We start from the raw sequence: 20,675 nt of genomic DNA on the forward strand, positions 1-20,675 counted from the left end.
GACAAAGAGAGAATGCCTTGGGAAGGGCATCCCAAGCAGAGGGGATGTTTTGGAAAAAGGCAGACAGAGAGTTTCATCCAGCAGGCCACAGATACCACAAACCTGAGCAAGTCTCTTTCAAGATCATAAGGAAGAACTCCCCCCTCGTTCCGTAAAAGTTCGGGAGCCTGGGAGTGAAGATCTTGGAAAACACAGGCCTGGAAACTGCCAGAGAAGGGCCAAAGAGAGAGTGACAGAACAGATGTTGGCCCCTGTGCGCACCCCCACCCCATAGTCAGCTGGCCGGTGAGATGGGGAAGATGCGCACAGGAAAGCCCAGTCAGCACTGGGGCCTGGGCGCCATGGGCATGAGGGGCACCCTTATGTGTCAGACCCAATAATGGGGTTTTCTAGAGCCTGGCCGAGGCATACACATTAGCCTACAAGAGGAAGTGGTCCACAGGAAGAAACTGGCACAGGCACACAGCCACCAGGCGCACACCCCTCAGAGGTGGCCACACACCCATATCTGGTTACGAGTGCAAGATTTACACAGAGGTATGTGCACATGCGGAGGGGCTCACCACACCTCTGGGGTGCACGCTTGGGCCTACAGAGTGCATAGACTCACACAAGTACATAGTTGCACAAACCAGCACAGGCACATGCCCAGACATACATGTAGAGGTGCTTCACAGGTACCAATACACGTAATTCCAGACCCAAACTCAGATTCCAGAGCACACACTCGGAGCCTCCATAGACATTGCTGCACAAACTCAAAACAAACATGCACACACACACAGGCATGAAGAACTGTTTCCAAATGCTCACAATTATAGACACACAGACCCCAGCCACCAATCCACAGACACATGAAAGCTACTCCTTGTGTGTCTAACTTAGGAACACCCAGAGACTGTGTGTCTGAGGTCCCCAGGCTTGAGCCATGAACATGTACAGAGTGCATCTGAACAATGGGCCACATTGGGCTTTCTAGTCTCTGACTTGAGAATTCCCCAGAGGTCACAAGATCCTCACTGTGGCTCCCACAGGGGAGAGGAAGAGCCTGAGGTGAGGACTTGGAGACAGCAGGGAGGCCCGTGCTGCTAGAATGACCTCATGAGACTGCTCAGCTTCGCCCAGCCCTGATTCCACACACCTCAGCCTAAATGTCATCCCGAACCTCAGTCTGAGCCCCAAGCCTGACCTTGAACTGCCATCACTGATACCTCAAGGGGAGCCTATAATGACCACAAAGAGAAGACAGGACTATGTGAGCCAGTGGGCCAATCTACCTGTCCCTATCCCTGGGAACCCCTGGCCAGATGGGCCTTTTTACAGGGAGCCCTGGATTACATGTTTAAGGGCACAGTTAGGGCTTTACAGTTAGGGCACCTGGACCCTGAAGCCATGCCCCTGCCTCACTACAGACAGACAGAGCCCATGGTGGGAAGTGCAGGGACTGAGCCAGGCCACAACCCAGGCCCCACATGCCCTCTTGATCCCCCCAGGGGCATCTCCCAGGCCCTGCCCCAGCCGCATCTGGTGTCCATTTTTCCCCACCCAGAGGACCTTCTTTTTTCCAAATCAGGTCCCCACCTCAGCTACCAATGCTACAAGCACCCAACACCCTCTCCAATCAGGAGCAAAAGCCTGTGCCAGCTGTAGCTGTGTGTCAAGAGTGGGGAACAAAGGGACGAATGATAAAAAGCATTATATGTGCTGAACATTTACCATGTGCCCGCACTGCTATGGCTCATCACACACTGAGGTCATCGGAACATGATAACCCAACAAATTCATCACTGTTAACATTACTACCATTACTGTTTTAATAAAAGGAGAAACTGAAACTGACAAGTGAAGCAATCCACCCAAGGTCACGCAGCTGGCAAGTGGCAGAGCTGGGATTCGAATCCAGGCATTCTATCCTCAGAGCTCACGGTCATAATTACCGTATAGGTTTGGCTGTGCCCACCAGGATCTCATAGCCTGGCAGAGAAATAGAAACCCTCCCCGCAGCTGGCTGCAGATGTGCAAGTCACAGGGCTGCGGTTGCCCTGGGGCACAGATCCATGTAGGTTGGTGTAGTCAGGGAAGGCTTCCTGGAGGTGGTAGGCTGGGGTTGCAGAGTAGTCAGCTAGGAAGCAAAATGCACACAACTCCCAAGGCAGGCCACACAGGGCTGGGTTGTGGATCTCACTCTCTTTCATTCTGAGGCCTGGGGCAGCCTCCCTGCGCTCTAGGGATCTCTGTATCTTCACCTGTAAGATGGAAATAATCAGGTGTTGTGAGGATGCCAGGAACAGGGGCTAACCCACAGAAAGCACTTGGAACAATGCCCAGCACATAGTAGGTGTTCAAAAAACTGTTAGCCATTGTCCTCATTATTAGTATTCTCATTTTGATCCTTCTCACTCCTGTCCAAGACTCAGGTTCAGTGAGATGAGGGAGACCTGGCACACAGTGGGTGCTCTGTCCCTGGGAGGCAGCAGGCAGAGAGGGCAATCCAGGGGCAGGATACCCTATGCACCTTAGGCTGGAGTACCCTCTCTCAGAACAACTGAAAAAGAGCCCCAGCCTAGGGCCCTCTTGGGGGGGGGGGGCCATTCTTTAACCAGCCGCAACCTAACTCTGGACCCAACTCCCATCACCACCTCCGGGTGGCCTCCAGGCTTTCTCTGAGCGGGTACAGCGGTTCAGCAGGGCGCCAGAGCAGCCTGGTCCTGCAAGGCACCAACTTCAGCACCCGTGATGCAGACAATGACAACTGCCTCTGCAAGTGTGCCCAGATGCTGTCTGGAGGTGGGTGTGGGGGTCTGAAACCAAGCTTGCCCACAGGTGCACCTGGCTGAACACCCCCATTACCTCCCCACTCAGGTCCCCTACGGCTGGGTGCTGTTGGGAAGAGGGTGCAGGTTGGGGCACCTGACTGTGCCCCCTCCATCCCTCCCCCCACTGAGTCCTTGAGGTTCCCTCTGGATCTCCCCTCATCCTAACACAGGCACCACCAATCTTTCTCTGAGACTGGGCTAGGGGAACTCTGAGGCTGGGATGCAATGCCTGATGGGCCCCAACCCCAGGCCTGAGAATCCGTTCCCCAGACCGAGTGGGACCAGGATGGGGACACCTGGGCTAGGGGCTCAGGTAGTGTTCCTTGGGGGGAGGACAGAGGGAGATGGGGATGAGTAGGGGAGACAGAGATAGGAGGAGATACCTCCTGCAACACAGAGACAGGGACAGATGCAGATGAGAGGGACACAGAACAGTGGACACAAAGAGCTCCATAGGGACAGAAGTGCAGAGGGACAGATGGAGAGGTAAATGCAGACCACAGAGAGACAGACGGACACAGTATGTGAGAGACAGGCCAGGAAAGGCAAGAAAACAGAAGCAGATACATCAGACTTCAGAGAGATCCAGACAGACCCCACAGAGACATAGACCCATAGACTCGGGGGGCCCTCAGGGGGCTGATGCAGAGGCTGCAGGCTGAGCAGGGAGACTCCCAGGACCATGCCCATCCACTCCGCCCCATCTCCTGCGAGCTGGCCTCCCGGAGGAGGCAGCGGCCCTGACTGTCCCCGGGGTAGGGGGCTGCCCTCAGCCCACTGGCTGGCCCCCACCTCCCCAAGCATCTTCCTCTCCCCGCACCAGGATGGTGGTTTGATGCCTGTGGCCTCTCAAATCTCAACGGCATCTACTACCCAGCTCGCCACCACGTGCGCAAACTCAACGGCATCCGCTGGCACTACTTCCAGGGCCCCAGCTACTCGCTGCGGGCCACTCGCATGATGGTGCGTCCCGTGGGCATCTGACAAGTGGCTGCGCCTGGAGGCTGGACCCATAGGAAGAGGTGGGACTTGGTATCCCCTGGGCAAGCCGGACCCAAACATAGGACACAGTGCCAGGGCATTGTCCTGGATACCCTGGGTCCCCTGAGCTAGCACTCCTTGCCCAGGAGACAGGGGGTCAGCTGCCCCCTGTTCCCTTCAAGTTGTGAAATAAGGGTAATGGGGGGGTCCTGCCTCTACAGTATCCCTCTGTCCTCTTCCCTCTGTCTCCAGCATGGCTACCCTGCCAGCTTGAGGGTCATGATAACCTGAATGAGCTGAGAACATACTCAATTTAGGTCCTCAAAGAAATAGGGAATTAACAGCCCACCCCTCTGAGGCCTCAGCATCTGGAGCTCAGATCAAGTCTTTGGGGGCTTCAGAAAATCTAACAAGGATTTCTTTACCCCTAGCATGTCCTTGAATGTATTCCAGAGAGAATAAATCAGGCTCCCCTTGAAAAGTGAGGGAGGGAAACACGTGGTTAAATCCATATAAACAGGCATTCTTAGCTACAGGACTTGTCAGAGCCTTTAATATAGTGATATGCTTTTTGACCACCTGTGAAGGGGTTAGAGTAGGCAGCTTTCTCCAAGTGTCCTTATTTGAAAATAGGCCCTCTTTATCCCAGAGCATCTCTCGGAGCTGCAGATGCCCTTGGAAAATGTCTGTCAAGTGTGATAAGGAGGAGCCCCATCTCCCCATCTCCCCACCCCCATCTGCACTCAAGAGACACAGTGATGGTCTCAAACAGCCTCTAAAAACAACTGGAAGAAGCTTTGGGTTAAAGAAGACACATGCCATCCCTGAAGAAGGATCTAGTTTATGATCTGTGCTACAGGCTGGGGTCCTGCCAGGTTCCTTCTGGCCCTGGAAAGCCAGATCTCCGCCTGGAGGCTACCTTCTCAGCACTCCCTGTAACCCTAGCTCACGTCGGCTCAAGTTCAAGGACTGCTGGATCTGTCCACTCTGCCTTGGGCAGGATGCCCATCTTCAAGTCTAGATCCTTCCGGCCTCCAAGCCAGGACCCTAGCCCTCTTTCCCCATCTGATCCAACAGTCAGCTGGGGGTTCAAGGGAGGTGGGAGCGTGGGGCAGAGCCAGCCTTTGCCTGGGTCTGGGAGACCAGGGGCTCCTCACGAGCTTCTTTTGGAGGATAGGGTCAGAGAGGGGCCACGGCCGCTCTGCCGCCCACCCCATCACGGTCACCCTCCTCAGTTCGGATGAGGCCAGCACAGTCCTGCCATCTTCAGCCAACACCCAGACCAGCCGAGACCAACCTGCTCTTCCACGAGGGTGTGCCTCTGTCTTCAGGAGGTTTTCTCCTGGATGGGGCTGGGATGGATGGTGGGTGGCTGTCCTTGAGTCCCACCTCAGCCAGGCCCCTGAGCAAAGCCAGCGAGGATTAAGACTGAGCTCTTTGGAAAAAAAAAACAACCGTGTCGTGCCGTGAGCCAGGCTCTGGAATTGGGCAGACCTGCTCCAGCTCCTGGACTTGAGGCCACTGGCTCAGCCTCTCAAGACCTCAGTTGCCTTGTCTGTGTAGTGGAGATGACGCTCCCTCCTGGCTGCGCCATGGCAGGAGGCGATGAAACCATGTATGTCAGCTTTGTAACGGGGCATGGCATGAACAGATGCCTAATAAAGGTTAGTTCCCAAAGAGGGAAATGGAGGGAGGAAATCCACCCCTAGTATGTGCCCCATTTCTTTTGGACCCAGGTAAGGTGAGCACTTATTTTTTAATCCATGGCATTTATGTTTGTACTGCAGAGTTTATCAGCTAGGGGAAAGGAGATGAAGGCGAAGCTGTGAGCCCCAGGGACAGACTCCTCTGGGTGGGATGAAAGCGTAAATCCTGTCTGTACTTGTTTTCTAGAAAAGGCTGAGAAGCTGATCTGGGTTACCCTCTGATGCCTGTTCTTAGATATTCATCCTTCATTCCTACCTTCCTTCCTTCTCCATGTCAGGACTCTCCAGCACAAGGGATAGAAACTCTACCCTAAGGAATGGACTGACTCACATACCCAGAAGTCTAGGGGTGGATTCAGGCACAGTTAGATCCAGGGGCTCAAGTGACGTCCCTCTTCACCTCTCAGCCCTGCATCCACGTCGGCTTTATTCTCAGTCAGGTTCTCTCCTGACAGGTGACTCCAGCAGCCTTGGGCTCATGTGCCCCCAGCTAAGCAGAGTTCCCCTGTCCCAGTGATTTCAGCAAAGGCATGAATTTCTCCAGCTGAGACTGGTGCTCCTGTGCCCATCTCTGTCCTTTTTACTGTGAGTCTGAATGACCAGACCTGGGTCACCCAATCATGCCTTGAACAGGGGTAGGGTCAGTCCCATCCAAGTCCTGTGGACTAGCAGTTCCCAGGCACTATTTCCAGACTGGTGATCACTTGTCTTCCTTCCATCTCTCTGACTCCTATTTCCCATCTCCCCACCCCCAAGTCCTGGCTCCAGGCTCCAGCTCACCCCCAAGTTGCCCCCAACTATCAAGGATACAGCTGTGGCCTGTCCAGGGATGCCAGACTCTGGTTCGCTGTCCTGGCTGTGTCCCTGGAGCAGAGTCCCTGGCCCTCTCTGAGCCTGTGTTTCCCATCTGTGCACTAAGGACAGAGCAGCTGCTGGCTTCAAAAAGTCCCCTGACCATGATGCCAACCCACAGCAGCTATGGACAAGACCAGCAGCAGGACTCCAGGCGGCACAGGCCCTTGTGGGGGCATGGCTGGTGGCTTTGGCCCTGGCTGGATCTCTCCGGGTCGCTACTCATAGGAACTATCTTCTGGGATACCTGACTCTGCAGGTTCCTATGCAGAATCCTTGTTACCTCTCCCTACACTAGACCAGCCTTCTCCCCATTTTAGTGATGAAGAAATTAGAGCTCAGAGAGGGAAAGGGTTTCATCTAAGGTGGCACAGCTAATCATCACCTCCAGCACACATGCTGCCTCCCTCATCCCGGCCTCTCTGAGGCAATTTGGCACCAACTGCAAAAATACTGGAGTAGGGTCCCCTCCACTTATTTCAAGGATTGAAGGAAATTTCTGGAAAGCTCTCCAAGACCTGTCTGCCTTTACCGCTGGCACCTAATCACATTGTTCCTAAGATCTCTGCGTGTCCTCAGCAAAAGCAGTTTCCACACTGGGGGAAGAGCTCACTGTGCCTACCCCAAAACCATAGCCGAGGTAAAAGATGGCCCTTTGCAGGGAGTAGGGGAACAGCCAGCATCAGGATGGTTTGTCTTGCTGGCTGGGGGGATTTGACCCCATTTTCCAGATTTCCCTCCCCCTTGGTGTCTGTGAGAGCTTTCACCTCTCCCATTTAAAGATGCTTCAGAAAGCTAACAGTGTTGTAGCAGCATCTTTGGATGGGGCAGCGCTTCAGAGAATGGAGTCTGTCCAGGCCGTGTCCAGCATAAACGTGTTACTTTCTTGTGTTAGATTAATGTAGGGTCACGCAGTGGAGGTTCTCCTGTGTCCTGAGGTCACCGAAGTTCAATGGCCTTTAGCACTCAACACATTCCTTCCCTACCCCGTGAAGACTCTCAGACTCTCCCCGTCTGCACATTGGGGAGGCTGGGAGCTAGTGCACAGGGAAATCATGTGGATTCCATGTGATGGTGGACAGCCAAGCCTGGAACATTAGAATTCAGCCTGGAACATTAGAATTCAGAATGCATGTGAATGCACACATGCATTCATTCACACAGCAAGTAGATGTTGAGGATCTGCCTGGGTCAAGGCCAAGCTCGGTGATTGGGATGAAGCAAACAAGATAGTCCTGTGCTCAGAACTCAACAGGCTAGAGGGAGAGGCTGGCCCACACCAAATTTTTTTTAATTTATAAAGTTAAATTGACAAATTAATATATTGCAAATAAAGAAAACAACCAGGAGGCGGAGACAGATCACAGAGGGTCCAACATCAAGTGATCAAGGAAAGCCCTCTATTGAGGACTAGTACAGTGAGAAAGAGGCAGCCAAGGAAGAGTAGATTCCCTAGGGGGAACAGCAAGTGCAATGGCCCTGAGGTGATCATGAGGAACTACAAGGGGTCCAGTGTGACTAGAGAGCCACAGTGAGCAAGAGAGAGGGTGCTTGGATAGTGCCCCACCCAGCACCTACATCAGAGATCACTCCCTACCCCAATGCCTGCCAGGGACCGAATCCAGCCCCACCTTGCCTGAGTCATTGTGGAGCTGGGGCAAATTCTTGCCCCTCTCTAGACCTCAGTTTCCCTGTAAAATACTGGGAGAGTGATCATCTCTGTCCGAGAGTCATCCATATCCTGTTACTGGATAACTCTGAACTAAGGGCCTTATTGTGCCCACTGCCCTACACTGGGTGCCAGTGGGCAAGTCACATGGAGGAAGAGATAGTAAGGGTCTTGCCCTCAGGCTAAATGGGAAGTTTGAAGTGTGTCCTACACAGAGTCAACTAGGGGGACTAGGGTGGGAACACCAGACACTGACTGTATGCTTCCTCCATGCTAGTTTACACGTACCATCTCTGAATTCTAATGGGTTCTAGTATTACCCATTTTACAGAGGTGGAAATAGAGGCTCGGAGAAGTCAAGTGCCTTGCCACACAGTGACTTACGGTACAAGCTACACTTCTGGAGCAAAAAGACCCCCAAATCCAGTAGGTTAAATATGTTTCTTGCCCGTAGGTCTGGAGCTGAGCAGTCCATGGCTGGTGGACTGCCTCCCTCTCCAGCGTCGGCCACTACACCCAAAGGTGCCATATCCCATCTAGCAGGAAGGGAAACAGGACATCCAGCACTGCTTCCTCCCCAGCACGTTCCCTCGTTATCCCAAACTCACCTTTTGCTCAGAATATCCCAGCATTCTCCCTATAGGGCTCCCTGTCCAGGTTTGCTCCCTCCTAGCCTACAGTCATGTCATTTCCCCTGCCTGAAATGTCCAGGGGCTCTCCAGTACCCTGTGCTCAGCCTGCAATCAGGGCTCCTCACCACCCAGCTCAAGTCTCTCTCTAGCTCCACCTCTGCTCTGCTCTTACACTGGAGTTCAGAGGCTTTGGGCCTGATGAATTCCTTCTGCAAAAAGGGTCCCAGTGGGCCATCCCCCAGTTGTCCTGGGGAAACTGTCCATTTCCACTGGACTTTCACATCCCTGTGGCATGGAACTCCGAGTATGCGGTAGCTACTCTGGAAGTAATACAGTGTAGTGGCTCAGTCCTCTGGTTCTGCAGAGAGCTGGACCCAAGTCCACTTCTGCGTCTCACAAGGATAATGTAAAAGCCTCCAAAATCCCGTGAGGGCTTAGCAAATTATAAGGCACCTAGGACAGAGCCTATACCTAGTAAGCTCTCTTTGATATTGTCTCCGATTATTTCTCTGTACCAGGCACCTCGTGAAGAACTTCCCTTATAATCTCCGTGGAAGCCCCACAACAACCTTATGGGATAGGTACTATTATCATCTCTCCCCTTTCCAAACGGGGAACTGACCCCCATAGAAGTGACGTCACTTGGCCAAAGTCACACCATAAGAATGTACAGAGGGTGTTCTGGATTCAAATCACCTGCTCCAGAGCATCCTTCACCTCGATATTATGTTCCCTGTGACCAAGTTTAAAGGAAAATAAATGAATACATAAGCAATTGCCAAGCTGAAGCTAGCCAGTGCTTGAAACTCACACAGGAAAATAAAAGCCCACTGTCCCTGCTTGATGCCTCTGGGGCAGGGACAGGACCTTCCTTCCTGCTTCTGACTTCCTGACTTCCCTGCCCTGGTTTCAGAACACTTGGCCACAGGCTCATCACCCCCAAATCTTTTCTGAGTAGGACTTAGCTTTTTTCCTTGTCAACCTCCTTGACCTTCCTCCTGTGGCCTGGGCAGGGGAGGGACAGGGACAGGCCACTTTAATCTGGGGAGATGAAACCTCCTAGCTGCTGGAGGCCTCTTCCTTCTGCCTTCACCTGCCTGTCGAGTGTCTGGGAGAGGCATCAGGACCACAGCCACCCAGGTCTGGCTGTGACCACAAATCAGAAGACTGGACTGATCATTTCCCTCTCTGGACCCCACTCTCCTCATCCATAAAAAGAGAGTGAGCAATCCAGCTCTCCTTCTTTCACAAGGTTGCCATGAGACTCAAATAAGATGGTCCCTTCCTTCATCAAGTATTTACTAACTACTATGTGCCAGCAACTGTGCCAGGCACTAAGGACATGGCCGTGAACAAGACAGATCAACACTTGCCCTTGGGTACTTATAGTCCAGGGTGGGTAAAAATAGACAGAAATTCGATACAAATTAACCAAGCAACCTAAAGTACAATGAATATGAGAGGGTAATATATGGCGCTATTGGAGCAAGGACAGCATCCTTATAGGATGAGGATGAATTAGGTGAAGAGGAAAAACAGTGTTCCAGGCAGAGGTGACAGCACATTCAAAGGCCCTGGGGCTGGCCCAGGGGAAAGCTTCAGAGCATTCAGGAAGGGGAAGAAGCCACAGGTCTGGAAGGGGCGAAGTAGGCAGGCCCTTGTGGGCCAGATTGAGAAGAGGATGCAGAAGGTAATGATCTAAACAGCAGGAAGCCAGCGCCACAGTGAAGCCCAGAGCCTACAGGCTTCCCTGTCCTCCAGTGTGAGCACATAGCCTTGAACAAGTTGTTTCCCCTCTCAGAACTTGGGTTTAAACTCCCAGTGAAATCGAGGTCATGATACCTATCTTGCCAAGACATTTGAAGTTTAGAGAAAGCCTATCTACTGTACGTGAAAGACCTGTCCCGGCACAAAAGACCACTCTATAAATGATGTCCACTGTTATTCGCAGTGCAGCCTGTGGGATTTACAGGCTTTCCCATTATTCATTGAACATTTGTCATTCCTGAAGCTTGCTAGCAGACAAGTAGGGGTGGCCCCAAAGGTTTTGGGGAAGGTTTTAAACTGATAGAAGCCAAGCCATGCCTTTGTTCTTTCTTGTCATTTGAGAAAGGACCCTAGGGTTACACAGGAACCTAGTTTGAGAACAATAAACCAACAGAAGGGTAAAGGAGCATCTAACAAACCTGACATCTGTGTGATAGGCTCTGATGAGTATAACAGAAATCAAGGAGTAAAGAACATATTAGCCCCCAACTGGAAGTGACAACAGGAAAATGGGTAAATAGGGGTAAATTCATACGTGGAAGGGAATATTTACTGGGATAGGCACTAGGGCAGCTTTTAGGGTATGAGGACTGTTTGTTTCTTGACCCACGTGAGGGTCACCACACATGTTCAGTTTGTGAGAATTCACCAGGCTGTACCTTCATGTGTGCATTTTTGTCTATGTATGTTTCTCTATATGTACATAGGTAGGTCAGGAGGGGAGATTATATATGCACAAGTACAGTATAAACACAAAGTTATTTGGGGAGAAAATAAGAGTTTAGAGAAGAATTTGGCAATAGCTAACAAAATTACTTATGCATTTACCCTTTGACACAGTAATCTCCACTTCTAGGAATCTGTCCTAAATATACATAATATATGCACAAAGTTATTCATTCATTGCAGCTTCATTTGTATTAACAAAAGATGGGAATCAACCCAAATGAATAAACTATGGTACATAGTTTAGGTATTTCTGCATATCAAACTATACCATCTCGGTGGCAGAAAAACGACAGCCACGGATTTTATTTTGCTCACAAATTCTATAGATTAGGAATTCAGACAAGGCATTGCAGGGAGGGTGTGTCTCAATGCCATGACGGCTGGGCTTCAGCTGGAAGGCCCAGATGGATGGAGGTGGGATGAGGTTAAGGGAATGCTGGGAGATGTGGGAATGGAGTCATCTGGAGGCTTTGTTCCTATCACCTGGGCTGGGATGACTCCCAGGTGGAGCTTGGGGAGGACTGCTAACAGGAGCATCCACACTGGCCCTTTTGCCCATGGCTTCCTCATACCATGATGGCTGGATCTGAGAGGAAGCATTTTATCAGCAAACATTCCCAACAGGACCAGAAATCTGGTTTGTAGGGCTCAGTGCAAAATGAAAATGGGGAGCCCCTGGTTCAAACATTAGGAAAATGTACTTCTTCCTTTTCTTCTACAGTCTCTCTCTCAACTTGTCATGCTGTTTTTATTTACTGTTTTGTGTTGCTCTAAAGAATTGTTTTTTATTTAAATTATTTGCATAAATTTTTGCCATTCATCTTTATATTGTAAAATGACAATTTGAATGCAGATGTGAGAGCATTTAACTCACATGTGGAATCACTGAAATTACAACATTGGGGACGGGTGCCTGGGCGGCTCAGTGGTTGAGTGTCTGCCTTCGGCTCAGCTCATGATCCCAGAGTCCTGGGATCGAGTTCTGCATCAGGCTCCCCTCGAGGACCCTGCTTCTCCCTCTGCCTATGTCTCTGCCTCTCTCTGTGTCTCTCATGAATAAATAAATAAAACCTTAAAAAAAAAAAAAGAAATTACAACGTTGGTATTTCAGAGCTCATGTGCATGTATGGTATATTTCATTCTTACCAGGACTGTGGAAATGCTGCACCAAACCGAGGGATCACTTTTATTTCACTTCTTGATATGCACACCTTCTACCAATATTCTCTACCCTCTGCTTATCATGAGTAAGGAAGGCTGAAGGGACAGGGAACTCGGGATGACCTGTCCTCCCCTTCCTTTCTGGGTCATCATTCTCAGTGCAGGTGGTTGGCCAGCCAATACAGGGAAGTAACATGGATAAGAAAGGATACGATCAAGTTCCTGGATTGTCTGTGTTTTCCTGGAATGCCAGTGCCTTTTTTCTGTGGCCAAAGGCACTTCTGGTTGAAATAGAAAGCACAGCCTCTTCGGGCTGTGCCCATAGTTACTCAATCATAGACTTCACACGCTTACCTTGACCCACTTGGAGAACTACCAAATGACCATGTGCTGTGAGCTTACTGGAATTCTATGCTCATGGGGCATTGTGAACACTATATCTGAGCAGTGGACACTCTTAGTGCATGTTCCGCTCACACGCATGATCCATTGTCCCACTGGACTACACTTTCAATACATGAGCTCAAAGAGAAAATTAAGAATTCTAAGATGTGACAGCAGAGCATTAAAACAATTAAAAATTTTTAATTTTTAATTAAAAAGAAATTACAACGTTAGTATTTCAGAGCTCATGTGCATGTATGGTATATTTCATTCTTACCAGGACTGCTGAGCCCTGCTGAGCCCTGGGACCCTACATACAAGGTCAGTGTGTTATGGAAGCCACATAGCAGGCATTGCAGACCCATATTCAAAAAAAGTGCAGGGAACTAGTGTACATATACCCTCTTGCATAGACACTCGCTCCATTGTCCCATCAGACTTCACTTACAAAACACAAGTGCAGAGATATACTCATTAGGAATTTCAAGACTGCAGAGGAGCATGAAAACAAGTGAATGGCCCTTCTGAACACAGGGCACTATGCCGCTAAATAGGTCATACGACCACGAAGTCCGTCCTGGTTCCTAAGCCAAATGAACAGAAGATACATGGCCTTTTATGACCTAGATGCTAAATCACATTTTAAAAGCATCACTTCCACCTATTCTACTGGCCAAAGCACTCAGATGAGCCCCAGCCCAGATCTGGGGAGTAGGATGTCCTAGACCCCACCTCTCAATGGGAAGAGTATCAAGGAATATACAACCTTTTAACTACACACACACACACACCCTACATTGGGTGGTAATGTGCCCATAAAAAGTCACACTTCTCAGACTTCTTTGATATTAAAGTAAGACATATGACTGAGGGATACCTGAGTGGCTCAGGGGTTTAAGCATCTGCCTTTGGCTCAGCGTGTGATCCTGAAGTCCCAGGATCGAGTCCCACATCGGGCTCTCTACACGGAGCCTGCCTCTCCCTCTGCCTGTGTCTCTGCCTCTCTTTCTCTGTGTGTGTGTGTCTCTCATGAATAAATAAATAAATAAAATCTTTTAAAAAAAAGACATGTGACTGGTATCTGGGCAATTATATGTAAGAAGAGATGTCAAGTCAGGAAAATAAGAAAGCTGACTTACTGGAGGTGGACCCTTGCCCTCCCTCTTTTCTTTTACCTGAGGTGCAGGTGTGATGGCTGGCACACCAGCAGCCTGGACCATGAGGTGAGCTGATAGACTAAAGCCACAAACTGGGCCAGAGGCAGAATGATGGAAGGAGCATGGAAACTTTGCAGAGCTGCCTCACCAGCCCTGTGAGAAACAGATTTTTATCTTCTTTAAGCTAGTGCTGTTTGGGGCTTAAAATCTTAAGCAATACACATTTTTTTTCCCAGACAATGTGGGAAGATGTGAGATCTCAAGAAAGGCACCCAGAATGCTGCCTGGTGCTAACTCCATTGTGATTCTTCTACAAGAAATGATTTTTAGAGAATGAATTTGTTTGTAATGACCATTCTGGCCTTGCATCTTGGCTGATGGGATCTTCTCAAATAAAATCAGGTTATTCGCATGCTCAAAATCCTTCCATGGCTGCCCATGGCCACTAGACTCCAGAGTAAAGAAGAAAACTGAGCAGAGAGGTGAGGAGCATCTGACACCTTGCTACCTTTCTGGCCTCATCTCCCGTGTTGCTTAATGCTGTTGGCATTTTGCTTTCCAAGATGAGCCTGCCTGTGCATGAGGACAAGAGAAATGCAGGGTCTGGAGATGATGTCGGTGTCTTGAACCAGCCCCCCCGCCCCCACCACCGCAGAAGCCAGCATCACTGCAGACTTTTCAGCTCCTTGAACCAATGGAAGGTCTGGTTTTGCTCAAGCAATTCTGAGTTGGGTTTCTGTTACCTACAGAGTAAAGAAACCCAAATGGCACAAGAGCCCAGCTGTGAAGGGTTTCAGAAGTCAGCAGAGGATGTCAGGTGTCTGTTGTGGTCCTCCCCGGGCTTCACAACTAAGTCATGCTGTGGTGACCTGCCCTGAACAACTGTTCTCATCTTTTCTGAGATGAGAAATCACAAACAGGGGCATCTGGGTGGCTCAGTCAGTTAAGTGTCAACTCTTGGTTTCATCCCAGGTCATGATCTCAGGGTCATAAGATCAAGCCCTGAGTCAGGCTCAATGCTCAGCAGGGAGTCTGCTTGGGGTTTTCTCTCTCCCTTTCCCTCTGCCCCTCTGTCCCTCCCTACACTCGCCCACTCTCTCTCTCTCCCCCCCCCATATAAATAAATAAATCTCTTTTTAAAAATCACAAATAAGAACTTCCAGAGCCCCTGCTATGAGACACATCGTCCTCTAACTCACCACATGTGGAAACATTTATGGGTGATGCACATGCTTATTACTTTGACCATGGGGGTGGTTTCACAGGTGCACACATATGGTGAAACTTAACAAATGAATCACTTCAAGTATGTGCAGTTTATCACATGTCAATTTAACTTCAATAAAGCTGTTTAAAAGAACAAAAGTTACCGAATTAGACATTAGAGACAAGATACAGCTTTGTCTTCATGCCCAAAGTTCCTCATAGTGTCCACCAGACATGGAGGCTACTACCATTTAGAATTGAGAAAACACAATATTTCATTTAGTCCTCACAGCCCAGCATGTAATTGTCCCTGTTCTTTAAAGATTTTCTTTCTTTATTTGAGGGGGGAGCAGAGGGAGAGGGACAATCAGACTCCTTGCTGAGTGCAGAGCCTGATGTGGGGCTTGATCTCAGGACCCCAAGATCATGACCAGAAGTGAAACCAGAGTCACATGCTTAACTAATTGAGCCACCCAGGTGCCCTGGTCTCTGTTCTTTATATTTATTTATTTATTTTGGATTTTATTTATTTATTCATGAGAGACACAGAGAGAGAGAGGCACAGACACAGGCAGAGGGAGAAGCAGCCCCCATGCAGAGAGCCTGACATGGGACTTGATACCAAGTCTCCAGGATCACATCCTGGGCTGAAGGCAGCGCTAAACCACTGAACCACCTGGGCTGACCTCCCTGTTCTTTAAACGAGAAAATGAGATAAAATGACTTGCTGTAATTTTTCCATTCTCTCCTGATGCCTTATAAAACACCTCACAGAACTGTAATAACTGATCCAATGTGGCAGAGGTATGAGAATTAGCAAATAATGACCACAAATAGTCCATGTGGCATATAAGTACTATTTTTACTGATGTCAGTTAAGCTTGAGGAAGAAAAGAACTAACCAAAGTTGCTATCAAAGGGATGCTTCTGGGCAACCCCTGTCCCAGGGGTCATGGAGTAGGAGGAGCCTTCAGTTCTCTGACCGGGATGGCCCACATCCAAAGGCCTTTCTGAGGACTCACTGCCTTCAGGCTACAGACCCCAGCGCCCCTGTGTGGGTGGCAGGTTTTACTAGGTTCCTGTGATGTTATGGTTTATAATAAGAAACATATAGATTTGGTCTTCATCTCCATTTCTGGCACACAGTTCCTAAATGCTTGGAATTTCCTGAACAATAAGAGCCATGAGAGTATCTTCTGTTATATTTGGTCAGTTGTCATTGGTTCCTGAAAATGCTCTCCAGCCCTGATGGTAAAAGGAATTTCTCTTTACTCACCTGTTTGTTAATGAGGTGACTCTCTCGGAAAGCACCAAGGCTGGGAGCTGGTTGCCAAGGGAACCAAAGCAGACCCGACTTTCAGGCCCCACCTCCAAGCAGTGGGCAGTGGTGGGAGCTGGGGGTGGAATCCTTGGCCAATAGCCAATGATTTCATCAATCGTGCTTATGTAATGAAGCCTCTATGAAAAGCTCAAAGGGGGTGGCCCGGGGGTGGCCCGGCTCAAAGGGGGTGGCTCAAAGGGGGTGGCTCAAAGGGGGTGGCTCAGCGGTTTAGCGCCGCCTTCAGCCCAGAGCGTGATCATGGAGACGGAAGACAGGAGATGGAGTCCCATATCAGGCTCCCTGCATGGAGCCTGCTTGTGTGTCTGCCTCTCTCTGTGTCTCCCATGAATAAGTAAATAAGATATTAAAAAAAAAAAAGGACAGGGTTTGGAGAGCTGCGGGGTTGGTGAACACATGGAGGAGCAGGTTGTGTGGCACACCCCAGGGAACATGGAGGTCCGCGCCCATCCCACATACTCTGGCATCTTTTCCAGGTTCCTGACTTGTACCCTTTTAGAACACACAGGTAATGTAGTAAGTAAACAGTTTCCCTGAGTTCTGTGAGCTGCTCTAGCCAATTAGTCAAACCTGAAGAGGGAGCCTTGGGAACCTCTGTTTTATAGCCGGTTTTCAGAAGCATGTCGAGATTGAAGCAAGTGAAAGAAGAGTGGTCCTGTGTGTCAGAATGGACTTCAGTTGTGGGACACCCAGCTGGTGTCGCAGAAGCTCTTGATGCCTGGAAAACCCTCAGAAGTTCTTGATGCCTGGAAAACCCGCACGTCTGGGCTCAGAAGGGAAGTGGTGTTGCAGTGCAGTGCTGAGAGCCCAGGGGCCTCACACGAGTGTGGCTTTCCTTTCCAGCTCCCCACAGCACCCCCACCCAGGCAGCCTGGCACCGGGACCATGGTCTCAGGTATTCTTGACTCCCAAGTGCCTGGGGGAAGTTCTCACTGTGAGACCTGCATCCTCTTTCCTCCAGATTCTCCATCCCCCAAGCTGTCCCAGGTCACAAGAGTAGCTTCATCCCAGAGGCCAAGACCTGGAGCTATGCTGGCCCTCCTACCCCATCCACTTCACCTACTGCCCACCTCCCTCCGGCCCGGCCCCTGAACCCTCCCCAGCCCAGTGTTTCAGCCTTGAGGTCCCAAAGAATATGAGGACGCAGTTACTCAATGTGACCCCAGAAGTCACACAGTTGGCCCAGAATGGTCAAGAATTTGTGCTTCTCTTTTCCATGCATTCATTGCACACACCCACACATAGAAATGGAGATCCATAAATCCATGTGTCTGACACCTGCCTCGGGATAATCACATGCATATGCATAATACCGAGGACAAGCCCACAGCAGCCCATAGGCTGTCAAAAGAGCTGGAGGACTTAATAATGCACAACCACAAGGGCACCTGGGTGGCTCAGTCCATTAAATGTTTGCCTTCAGCTCAGTTCATGATCCCAGGATCCCAGGATCTGCTCAGCAAAGAGCCTGCTTCTCTCTCTTCCTCTGCTGTTCCCCCCTACTGTGCTCTCTTTCTCTCTCTCTCTTCCTGTCAGATAAATAAATAAAATATTTTTTAAAAATAATGCACAACCACTCTATATCTATGTGACCATGGGCAAGCGACACACCTTCTCTGTGCCTCATGTCCTCTCCATTAACAAGCTTGTAATAAGACCTGCCTGTGGGGCCATTGGAGGAGTGAATCAATGCACAGGGCTCTTCGTGTGTGTCTTGTCGTGGATCCCTTTGGCATCTAGTGAAATCATGAAGCCCTTCTCAGAATGCTGTTTTCAACTGCTTGAAAAAAAAATACATTGGATTATGAAGGAAACAAATTATATTAATTAAAAACATGATCCTCAAAATACTTCTAAAGAACACAGTTGTACTACAGTCCTAGACATGCTTTTTTGTGAACATATAACTAATAAGCTCTAGCAGTCTCAAGATCTCACAAGTACTCTAGTTGCAAAGTAATGATGAGTACTAACCATATTTTCAGATATCCATAATCACTATGGTAGGATATGAAAGTAGCTATGATTTCTAATGGTGGCCAAGTCCCAGGCACTGCTGACACTACTATGGCTTGTGTCTCATGTTCATAATTGAAGGAATTGCTGAATTTAATTACAGGTGAATGAAGATGAATCCCATTCATAGGCCCCAGTATGACCTCAAGTTAAGAATCCTTGGATTAAGGGGCGCCTAGGTGGCTCAAGCGGTTGAGCATCTGTCTGCAGCTCAGGGCGTGATCCTGCGTCCTGGCATGGAGTCCTGCATCAGGCTCCCTTCAGGGAGTCTCTTCTCCCTCTGCCTATGTCTCTGTCTCTCTCTCTGTGTCTCTCATGAATAAATATATAAAATCTTAAAAAAAAGACATATAAAGTGCTTAGAACAGCACCTAGTAGATAGCAAGTGCTTGATAAATATTATCATTACTATATCTTATTAGCAATATAATCCATTTGTGTATATATTTTTTAAAGATTTTATTGAGGGGATCCCTGGGTGGCTCAGTGGTTTGGCGCCTGTCTTTGGTCCAGGGTGTGATCCTGGAGTCCTGGGATCGAGTCCCGCATCGGGCTCCCAGCATGGAGCCTGCTTCTCCCTCTGCCTGTGTCTCTGCCTCTCTCTCTCTCTCTCTCTCTCTCTCTCTCTCTCTCTATATATATATATATATATATATATATATATATATAATGAATAAATAAAATCTTTAAAAAGTAATAAAATAAAAATTAAAAAAATAAAGATTTTATTTATTTATTCATGAGAGACACACAGAGAGAGGCAGAGACACAGGCACAGGGCGGAAAAGCAGGCCCCATGCAGGAAGCCCGATGCGGGACTTGATCCCGGGACCTCAGGATCACGCTCTGAGCCAAAGCAGACACTCAACAACTGAGCCACTCAGGCATCCCAATTTGTGCATATTTAGTACTGAAACTGAGATTTAGATATTGTTAGTAGAATATGTAAATAGGAAAGGAAAAACTTCTGGGATGAGAGAAGTACTTAAAGATACAGCCCAATTTGAGCAAGAATGAGCTTCTGGCTCCAACTTGAATAATATCTGGAGATCTTTAGGGAGCAGGAATCTCCCAGACCTACCAGCATTAACTTCAATTGAGAAAGAGAGAGCAGCCCCGACATCTGGCTTGGATGTGATCAGCTGAGCCTGATCCTCACGGGCACCAGCTGATGTCTTGTTGAATAGAAACAAGAAACAGAAACAGACAAGGTATTCTGTGCCCGATGAACCAAGACAAAAAGCCAGACCACTCTGTAATCATGTCTGAACAAAGACAAAACTTGACCATCTCCAGGCCACCAAAATGACAGCACAGGCCCCTACCCTGGCAAATACAGTGACTGCGGCCCCTATAGGACTCACTCAGAGCCTTAGCCCTACTCGAGTCTGGCTTCTCACCAGGAGAAGGTTGATTGGGAGCCCAACTGTGGAACTACTACTCCCACTTCCTGAAAGCACGTAACCTCAAGAGAAACTGACTTCCTTAAACTCTCCTCAAGATTGCCTAACGCAAGCCCAGATCCTCCAAGAAGCCTTTTCTTTTTTTGTTGTTTTTAAGATTTTATTTATTTATTCATAAAAAACATAGAGAGAGGCAGAGACATAGGCAGAGGGAGAAGCAGGCTCCCTGAGACGGAGCCCCATGTGGGACTCGATCCAAGACCCTGGGATCACGACCTGAGCCAAAGGCGGATGCTCAACCACTGAGCCACCCAGGTGCCCCTTAGAAGCCTTTTCCTACACGCTCTTCCTTAGACACCTCAGAGCTCCCCACAGTGTGCATTCTCTCTTGCTGCAATGAGTCGTCGGCCCAACTTGCCTGACTCCCAGGGTGCTCCCAGTGGTGGTCAGCTGGTGGACATGGACAGAGAAACACTTGTTTGTGTATACTCATAAAATGGGCTCTCGGCTCCTTATGCTTATAGTTCTCAAAGAACTGGGGGTAGCTAGCTGGCTCAGTTGGTAGAAAGTATGACTCTTCATCTCAATGTTGAGTTCTAGCCCCACATTGGGTGTGGAGCATACTTAAAGAAAAGAAAAAATCTGAACACAGTTCTCAAACAGCTAAAATTTGGGACAAAACTACAAATTAAATACTAACACACTACAAAAATACTTATTATTGTCATTATTAATCCATCCAAACAATTATATGTACTAATCCTGTCTCACTCATTCATATTTCACCATCTCCCATGAAATCAATTCTGTGTCCATATAGGGTCAGGTTCAACATCATGTAACAGAAAACTCAAAAG

The 20,675-nt window shown here is 49.0% G+C and overlaps 1 protein-coding gene across 5 annotated transcripts in view; it reads left to right on the forward strand.

Moving 5' to 3' along the window:
* ANGPT4 (angiopoietin 4) overlaps positions 1–20,675 on the forward strand; it is a 59,369-nt gene that overhangs the window by 36,891 nt on the left and 1,803 nt on the right. Inside the window, exons 8-10 of one of the 5 annotated variants that reach the window (XM_038571871.1) lie at positions 2,657–2,787; positions 3,640–3,838; positions 8,479–11,417. In XM_038571871.1, the coding sequence (XP_038427799.1) occupies positions 2,657–2,787; positions 3,640–3,800 (292 nt within the window). In that variant the 3' untranslated portion in view covers positions 3,801–3,838; positions 8,479–11,417. Of the gene's footprint in view, positions 1–2,656; positions 2,788–3,639; positions 5,506–8,478; positions 11,418–20,675 lie in introns of those variants that run through there. The other 4 variants (XM_038571869.1, XM_038571868.1, XM_038571870.1 and 1 more) reach the window with 4 other exon arrangements.

Source organism: Canis lupus, chromosome 24 (genome assembly GCF_011100685.1).
Source record: "Canis lupus familiaris isolate Mischka breed German Shepherd chromosome 24, alternate assembly UU_Cfam_GSD_1.0, whole genome shotgun sequence".
Lineage (NCBI taxonomy): Eukaryota > Metazoa > Chordata > Mammalia > Carnivora > Canidae > Canis > Canis lupus.